General features: G+C 46.7%; 1 protein-coding gene across 1 annotated transcript; it reads right to left on the reverse strand.

Moving 5' to 3' along the window:
* Nucleotides 1-2,379: 2,379 nt before the first annotated feature.
* LOC141961802 (E3 ubiquitin-protein ligase RBBP6-like) lies at nucleotides 2,380-9,314 on the reverse strand. Its single transcript, XM_074909140.1, has 5 exons — nucleotides 9,149-9,314; nucleotides 6,163-6,262; nucleotides 5,529-5,565; nucleotides 4,398-4,442; nucleotides 2,380-2,502 (listed from the first exon to the last, which is right to left on the reverse strand). Exons 1-5 carry the CDS (start codon nucleotides 9,312-9,314, stop codon nucleotides 2,380-2,382), a joined length of 471 nt encoding a protein of 156 aa, XP_074765241.1.
* Nucleotides 9,315-9,646: the final 332 nt, after the last annotated feature.

The raw sequence follows: 9,646 nt of genomic DNA on the forward strand, positions 1-9,646 counted from the left end.
CACAGCAAGTCACCAGCGCTGGCTCTAGAGTTTTGTATGAGAGAAAGGACTGTGCACAAACTAAATGCATTTGATAGCGAATACTGCAATCAGCTGCACCAGTACGCACTCTTCTCGTGCTCACCCTTCCGCATGTAAAGAGGGTTTAACTAGATGCATAGAAAGGGAAAAACGCCTTCTGCCTTAGTTTTTTCCTGACTACAAGAAGAGTCCTTTCCTATTTGGGGTATACTTAAGTAGTAAACAGAGCTGGTAAGAAAGGAATGTTACAATCTTTCTGCTTCCAGAAGATCAGGTGTGATGTTTTGAATTAACAAACATGGGAGTAACACTTACACTCGTCACAGAAACTGTTTCCACAGCAGGGAATAATAACTGCATCCGCCATGATTTCTTTACAAATGAAACATAACAGCTCTTCTGGAACATGATTGTCTAAGGAGGAGGAGAGGGAGGAAGAGGACGGCTCCTCAGATAAAAAGGGATGCTTCTCCTTCTTTCCTCTGGCATACGCTTCCCTGGAGGGGGGTGGGGAAGGAAAAAGACAAAAAGTTACAGATGGGTAAAGGAGAACTTTCCCAAACTTTTCATTTTATCCAGTGAAGACAGTAGGTGGCATTCTCACTCCAAATTAGCCTTCAAAAATGCAGGCATTTAGTTTAAAATACTTTTCTATAGCCAGAGCACTAGAAAAGGGCGGGGAGAACAATTTTCCTTCTGCAGAACTCTTCCCTTCATTGGATCAACTAAGAAATTAGCTCAGACTAGAGAAATCATTTTCTGACAGCTAGAGACCGGGTGAAATGAATCCCACGTCTCCTTTCAACAGAGGGTGAATGTGAATCGCAGGCTCAGGATAAAGTCAGTCTCCGCCTAATCATGTTGTATAAATGGAGGAGATCTATGTTACAGCTTCTGCAAAAGGAGATGCATGACAGAAAAACAGAGGTGCTCCCAAGTGCATTTTAAAACAGCCACCCTTGTCAGCACACACCAGTGTTTTCTTAGCTTACAGCAACAGGAAAACATCCCTCTGCTTCACACATGGGATTGGGCAAACGGCAGAGGGGGAGGGGATCTCAGTCCAACAGCTGTTTGTTAAATTCTGCAAGAAGCCTTACAAAGGTAAAACAGGAGCAGAAGGAGCTTTCAAAAAGAATGATGCCACCGTAAACACGACGGAGATGTTTTGCAGAAATAGGGATTCTTCGCATACCAAAAGCTTACCCAGCGTTCAGGGGCCTGAACAGCAGGACTGCCCCATTTTAATATTAGAAATCATCACAGATTTTAAGGTGAAGATAAAACGACAGTGCTTCTTCCCCCATAATTACAGATGCTGGCCAGCTTGGTGGCGTTGCCACTCAGACATGAACACTTGGCTTCTCTCCTTCACTTTTTGGTCAGACCAGCTAATTCCATACTCACGCATTAATAATTGGGATGGCATATCTTCCAGTCGGTGTCAGCATCGCACCCTTCATATTGGGATCTTCCACCTCCACCATGAAACTCCTTGGAATTCCCGTGCTCTTTCGAAGTCTGCGAACAGACTGAAAATTACTGTCCTGTTAAGAAAAGAAATGCAGACATATCTCAAGACCCACACTTAAAATGGCATTTCAACCACTATTTTAAGCAGCAAAAGCTTTAATCCTCTCCTTTTAGCTCGCCTAAGGGCTGCTCGACTGAAATACTCTTTTTTCCCAAATGAATACAGCCAGCATGCTCCAAAGGCCTGAGCAGTGTTCTGAAATCAGTTGATATTCTTTGGCTTAACTTCAGGGTCCTGAAGGGTGAAATATCCCTCAGCTCACCGTCCCCTCAGAGGAGAGGCACAAACCCCCTCCTCCTCCAAAGGGCAGATCAGAGGGAGAGCTGAATGCAGGGCTCTGGATCGGCCACTGGGGAAACTGATATTCCCCATCTACACACGAAGGTTGAATTCAGAGCTGATGCCCGTGCGTTCAGTGAGTAACCTTAAATGGCGTGAATACTCAACCAGAGACTTGTGTAATTCTAACACGCAAATATTCAATAGTTGGGGCCAAGAGAAATGTCATTTTTTCCTACAAAATACTAAAAAATGCAAACTGTCATTAAAAAGAGTTAAGACAAAAAAAACACCTTGCAGTAACATTGAAATATATAAAAATATGCATTAAAGTTCACCGAGAAAGATCTATGGACATATGTAATGTCTGTGACCTCGAAGAAAGAAAATTTCCCATTGAAATCTCCAGCTTTCCCTGGAATTTTGAAGGGCTTTGCACCACTGCCATACAACCTCTGTATTTCAGCCCAAGAGAAACAATTCCGCACAGGGGGTCCATGTAATTGCTGTGTAACTGCCAAGGTAAAACAATTAAAAACCAAGTGTCACCAGAAGCCCCCCACAATCTTACCCCATTTGTTGGACAGTTCTTTATATAGTGGCCAGGTTTTCCGCAGCGAAAGCAAACATAGGATGGTGGAGGTGTAGCCAGGGGCTTCTTCACGTAACTAAAAGGGTTTGGGGAGAAAAAGAAAATGGTATGCATGCATCCCTCTTGTTCCAACAACCATCTCTGCAATGTCTCCACAGTCTTCACAGAACAGACAGGACTTTGCCAACACTTACTTGACTGGATCGTACTGACAGCAAGACTGGGTCATCATGGCTTGTATTTTATCTTCTTCGGAAGCGTTGGCTTCAGCCAGACTGCCGGTCTGTTTAACAGGTAATTATGGGACACGCACATTAGAAGCACATTTAACTCCCCAGACAAAGACTCGCCCAACCCTGTAAAAGGCAGCCCGGCAGGAGCGGGGGTTGCACAAAAGCGACTGCTTGTGTGAGCCAGAGCTGTCCCAGAGATGTTCTGGGGAGCCCTTACGCCATCACACGGTGTCTCTGGGCCTGTGAACCTGCTTGGAAGGAGCATTTTGGGGCACTCAAATCCTGAGGCTCTGTTTGTACCTTACAGAAAGACTTGTGTAACCAACCCAAATGTCTTCCAAGTGGACTGAAGCTATGTGTAGAAAGAATTACATTATCTACTAGTTTTAAACGGATTCTTGAGCTCCAGAGCATTGGAAGGAGAAAATCTCCACTGTACATTCAATTGAGAGAGATGTGTGCAAGTATCAGTGTTTATATTTTGCAGCATTAAAAGGACATACAACTTAAGAGTTGGGCAAGTTGCTTTTATTGCTGAAATTCAGCTTCAGACACAGAAGCATTAAGAGGAATCAAGATTTTTATAACTCCTCAGCAAGACAAAAGATTCTTTTCGTAGAAATTTGTCCATCATGCGCTGTAGGCAGCCCAAACTGCATGTCCCCTGCACTTGGCCAGTTTCTCACATTGTAGAGTCAAACTTCACATGAGTTTACAGAACCAAGGATGTGTTTAGGGACAGCACCAATGGAGACCAGTTTCTTCTGGTGACTACTTTCCAAAGTAACCGTTGGGGTTTTTTCCCCAAATGTACACAATTTAATTCTGCAGTGGGAGAGGGAAGAAGAGAGTGGGAAGAGATCTCTCTCTCTTGGAAAGGAACGCCAGCCTTTATTTTCAGAAGAAAGAACTAGCTCCTCTGCATTAGGCCCCGCCTCCTCTATTCTTTAAGACGAGTAATTGAATTGGCTCGCACTTCGCCTTTTCACAAAGTGCAGCCACTCGTGCTTTCCCAGACAAAGTCACACGTTGTTGAGAAGAAAACACAAGCAGTTCCATAGCAAACCCTGGCATTACAACAGCTTCAGAAGGTCACCTCTGCTAACACACTGCACTCACACATTGGTATATTCCCGCAAACAATGAGGCACATTTACACAATTTACACAGTCTGCGTTCAAACAAATTAGGTTGTGTTGTCCGCTCTCCACAGACTACAAGTTATGAAACTGTGCAGCTTTCCGAGAGTGGATCTATAACTGCAGTGACAAGAAACCAACAGTGGCCACGCAATTGTCCGTGCTACAGAAACGTTTCTATTTTGGCTGGTGCAAGCCCCCCCTGAAATGTCCATAACTTGCAGTCAGTTAAACTCTTCTTGAAAATTATGTCAGTCTCCAACACAAAATTAACAAAAGGTCTGAGAAACAGTAAACAGATCCTGAAGTGCTGCTGCTTTGTGTCTTGAAGATGAGCAATAGTGCAACATTACGTTGAGGGACTCCCCTGCTATCTTCCCAAACTGGGAACTACTCTTTACGGGACACTATGGAAATATATACACATCTTAAAGTTAAAACCAATACTGTAAATGATTAAAAATTAAGTTTTATTCCCATTATAACAGTTACCCAGTTATACATCACCATACAAGATTTAAAAATATAAAGCAAGTGGGATTTTTTGTTGGGGGTGGGTGGGTGGTGTGTTTAAGCCTTTGACAAGAATATACACATACCTTAATGAGCTGGGCCAGAGGAATGGCTGCAGAAGAGTCCTCAATCTGTTCACAAAAAATTAAACACATATTCAAGTTGTACAATCAAAACATAGCAGAAGTTAACCTCTACTGCAGTCTGAAAGTCTGCACTATAGCCTCCGTGTGTCATGGAAAGAGTCATTTCCAACGGAATGTAATTGTACTGGTTCAAAACAAAGTCCAAAGCTATGACGGCTTCAGAGGGCCTACGTGGTTCATGAGAAGCAGCTAAACTCAGTCTGCTGGGGTTTAGATATTTGCATTTGCAGACAAACGATGAAACTAAACCATTTCATCGGATAAAGTGGAAAGATCAAATGCAGAACTTTGGAATACCGCTTTGGGTACCAACAACATTTAAACTCACAGCAATCTGATAGAGACCTTCATGTACTCAGAGGGGGCCAAACAACATCACTTCAGTCATACAGCTTTAGGAACAAATACTCAAGTATTTCAGGACACGGGAAGGAATCTTAGCTGCACAGAACTGTCCTCATAACCTAGGGGATAGGTTGATTTTGGGACTTCTTGGAACCACCAAGTCAAAAGTAAGAAAAAGTACCAAGTGGCACAACAACGGTTTCTCAGTGCGTTTTGACAACATCTTCCAAAACTGTTAGGCAAAGAAAGTACTTAAAAACAAAAGCTAAGCGATACAATGTGAAAATGGCAAAAAATACGCTCCAAACAATTTTAATTGCAAGGAACAAAGAGCACACGACAGCCTATACAAACACACCAGCTCTAGACAGAGAGGTGTAGAACACAGCACCAATTGAATTGTGCAAACCTTGAACCTACATGATCTAGAAACTATCCTACATTATCTGTACAACACAAAGTCATCCAGGAAATATTCCAGCATATTCAGTATGAAACACAATGCCTCACTAGGCACAAATACCAATATTCACATTAGAACTGTGCAAATGATGGCAGTACTCAGTGTTCACTGTGCTGTGAATCAAACACAGGGTCTCTACAACATACACTATGTCTCACTGCAAAACAGATTAACTTCATGTTTGGGAGATTAATAGGAGGCTACATTGTTTAGAATTAAGTGCAATGTGTAGGAAAAAAGTGTGAGATTGTGTTTGTACATACTGCTCTGGATGTTCCACTCGCTGGCTCCGTTCGAGTTCTAGAAGAAGAAATAAAGGGGATGAGAACTTAGAACAAAGCACTTGCACCCAGCCAAAAGCAGTGAAAGCAGATTCTAAAACCTAAACTTCAAGACATTATGTTCTGATAGTCTGGTCAATGTGGAAATGTATTTGTACGCATAAATCAAATCCCAAATCCCATTTCTAGTTTGTCAGCAATTACTGTAAGACTTACAGCTCTAGAACACAACAGTGCCAGAGGAAGTCCTCAGGCATTTTGTCTCTGCTGTGTAAGTATCAAAACGATGAAGTCTGTGCTACAGCTCTGTGCTCTTAAACAATCAACCATCACATTAGCGACTGTTGCCCTTTCCTCTAGAGCCAGTATGCAAAAAAGCCAGATTGGAGGCATAAGAATACCTGCCATACCCCACCCCGCCTCCCCCAAATGCAAGACACAGTCAAACACTGACAAACAGACTCTTCTGAGATGGGAACATGCGTATCTGTCTTTCCTATAAAAGCAAGAGAAAGAAGATCGATGCAAGCCGAGTGCCTCTCTAAACTAATCTCCACAGAAAAGGCTAAGAGACTGCAACCCCTGACAGAGACTGCAGTGCTTTACGGGTACTTACATAACTGGTGTTTTGCTGGTAGTTTTAACTCCTCTAACAGGGACTCTTCTAACAACTACCGAGGAGTTCTTAGGAATGAGAGCATTGGCATCTGTGTATTCTGAAAACAACACCAATACAGAAGAAAACATGAGTCAGTTTGTAAGCATATTAAGATGTAATTACATAGCACTTGAGAGAATCCCTTCACAGACAGGAAAGCAAAAGTTTATATCAAACACCAGCAGCAAAACCTTTTCCACTCTTTTCAAACAGTTTGGATGCCAGCAGCAAAATGGTCTCAGAGGTCCCTGAAGGAGAGTGTGCTCATGCATGAGGTTCTTTCCTGACCTGCCTTAAGTTGCTTTTGCTTCTGCTGGGCTACAAACCCAAGAGATCTGTGGAGAGAAACAAACCACAGCAAAGTCTCACCCGCATAAACCAGATTCTAAAGTCTGACCAGCTTGCCCTGCAACAAAGCAGGCACTTGGCTAAAGCACGAAAACTCTGCCCCGTTGCTTTCCGAGCTGTTCACTAAAAACAATTCCCCCGTGCCGCGAGTGCTGGGGACTGACAGAACACAGAAGGAGCCGCCATCTCTCGGCTCCTCGGAGCTTCATCCATCGACAGCCACACTGACAGCTGCTCAGCGCTGTACCCTCACATGGAAATGGGACTGGCAGGGCTAGAGTTTGGATCACAGAAACCGGAGGGGGTTTTGAGCTTGCTTTCACAGGCAGGGCAGAACGGGCTCCAACTAAAGGGGTCTCTCCTCTCTTAAGCTAGTCATCCAGTTTGAATAAGCCAAAGGGACGTGAATTCTTTCAACTCACTTTTTGCAGAGCAGAGAGACTCAAATGAAATCAATTACAAAGACCAGCCTTCCGAAAAGCCTTTGAAACCAGTGTGTGCCTGAGGGTCTCCATGCTTTGCCATGGCTTACACCGTGTCCCTCTTTTGAAGAGGAGGAGCTACCTGAGACACTCGGACTGAGTAGGCCTCAAATGCAAAGATCTCTCCATGAGTAAGCTTCAAACGTAAAGACGTCTCCATGAGAAGGGTTTATATATTGTACTTACACAAGCTGGATAGGACTCAATGTTTTAAAGCGCCATCAGCAGCCATTCCCTGTCATCTGCCTCCAGTCTTAACTACTAAAAGCCCTCACCTCTGGAGGCCAAATCAGAACGATGGCCCGAAAGCCAAAGTTGCTGTGAAAGTACTACTAATGACAGAACCCGAAGCTTTTACAGAAGTCATACCCTGAAACCAACGCCTAGAGCTCTGCTCAAATGGGGAATCTCACCATCACGCAGCCACCTGTCAAGACAGGCCTGCGCCGGGGTTTTCTGATGTCGGAGGAGCTCAAACACCACTGAGGCTGACAAGCAACGGGGACGTGATGCCAGCGGCAGCTCTGGAAGCCCAAAGCAGCTGTTTCCACCTGCTGAGCGGAGTCATACAGAGTGTTCTTTCTGGTCCAGATCACAGACCACTGGACTGAGATTTCAGAGGCACAGGATAAGCAACAGTGGCCTCACAAAAAGGCAGGAGTTTGCTAGGCCTGTGCCCCACTGAGGGTTGTGCTGGGTCTGCAGAAGATTGCAGGTGGCAGCACCTCTCCGCGAGGGAGGCTGTGTGTATGAGGACAGCAACCAGTGCGCTTATTCGCCAGTTCTGCAAGCCTGCAGAGGTCAGCTGGAACATGCACAACAGGTGTATGAGGCAAAAAGGGGAATGGGTCCTCTTTCTGTATTTTGTGACAATTCTTTGACCATTGGAAGAGAACCATTGACATCTGCCTTCTGAACACACTGTCCTTGCATGCAGAGATATATAGAGAGAGAGATGCATGCTTGTTTTCCATCCACTGGTGAAGTGCACAGGGAGGAGACCTCCAGCCATCTAACAGCAGACTGATAGAAAAATGAATTCCCCTTACAGGTCAATCAGTACACATTTAAATGGATCAGCTGAAAACTGAAGAGTGACAATAACCTGGTGAGGTAAAGGCTTTATTTGCACAGGGCACGTATCACGGCACATATCTGTGGGGGGACTTGAAGTATCCTCCCACTAGCTTGGTCACCGAGGCAGAGAACTTGTGGAAGAGGGTTTAAAACAGCGGAGTACGCTGCCGAGGTAGTTCTGTGCAGGGACCTGGCACCTGTTGGCTTTCATACATTTGATTTTCCTTCACCTCAACTCATTGAGTTCATTTTGGTGATGAAATTGGTGTCAATGGTGAAATCTGGTGAAGTCAAACAATGTCGACTTAAAAGTTAACTTTTTTGTTTTTAAATAGGAAAGGACTAAAACCGGAGCATTATTCCTGAAGTCCTTGGAAATTTCTGTTTGCTCTCTTTAACAGCTGCCAGCTTAGCCTAACAGTTCTCAGACAAAAGTGGCACCTGCCAGCAGGAACCTGTTCCCCGCAGGCAGCAGCATCCCCTAGCAGAGCCTTGGCAGGTACCAGGAGCTGCGAAGCAGTGTCACTCCGCCTGGCCACGACTCCACATCTGCAGGCTGAGCAGTGACATGACGCTCAACAGGGCTACTTTTGACAGTTGTCCAAGCAGAGCTCCAACAAAAATGTTCAACAAAGCTGGAGCCAACACCATCGTTGATTCCTACTCCCTTCTAGCACAAAGCTTGTTTTACTGCCAGTGATGGCCAGTAAGTGGCTACAGGGGGGGCTTTGGCAAGCACTACCCATTGCACATCGAGCAGGTGGTCTTCTACGCCCAGCTCCCTGTCTCACAAACAGATCGAAACGGCTCCGTGAGGTCCCCACACACGCCACAGCCACCGACGGTGGCCGAATCGCACTGTCCCTTCCCACCCCACCAAATTGCTGGCGCCGGTTCCCCGTACACCGGCGCAACGGGCCCCGGGCTGACTCACGCCACGTGGGGACAAGCCCCAGAGAGCAGCGTGTGGTCCCGCAGGCCGCGGCCGCCGCCAGCCGGGCAGTGCCCGAGGCCCCGCGCCCGCCGCCCCCATGCACCTTCTCCGGTCTCGGCGTTGGTGACCCGCAGATCGCAGTTGGCCGCCTTCAGCTTCTGGCGGCCCATGATCTCGCGCTTCAGGTTGCCGAGGGAGATGTGGAGGCCGCTGAAGGTGACCGTGTCGCGGCGCAGCTGGGAGGAGAACTGGTAATGGACGCACGGCATGGCTGGGCCCAGCGACGCCTGCTCCTGACAGCGTCTGCCGTGCGCGGCAGGTGGTATTTGCCAGCCCCTGGCCCCCGCCCCTGCAACGCCTCCGGCCCGGGACCCTCAGCGATGGAGCTGGTCTGCAGCGGCAGCGCCCACCCTGCTCCTCCTGGCAGCCCGGGCCAGCAGATGGGCGATGGGAGAGGCCCCGCGGCCCCAGCTCAGCCTCCGCTCCCTCTCTCACGGGCAGCGCTCCCAGGCTCGCTGTGGCAACTCGGGTGCTGCTGCCCCAGCGCTCCACCGAGGGGCTTCCTGGCCACCAGCAGCACAGACTGCGACCTGCCACCACC

The sequence above is a fragment of the Athene noctua genome, chromosome 6 (genome assembly GCF_965140245.1).
Source record: "Athene noctua chromosome 6, bAthNoc1.hap1.1, whole genome shotgun sequence".
Taxonomy (NCBI): domain Eukaryota; kingdom Metazoa; phylum Chordata; class Aves; order Strigiformes; family Strigidae; genus Athene; species Athene noctua.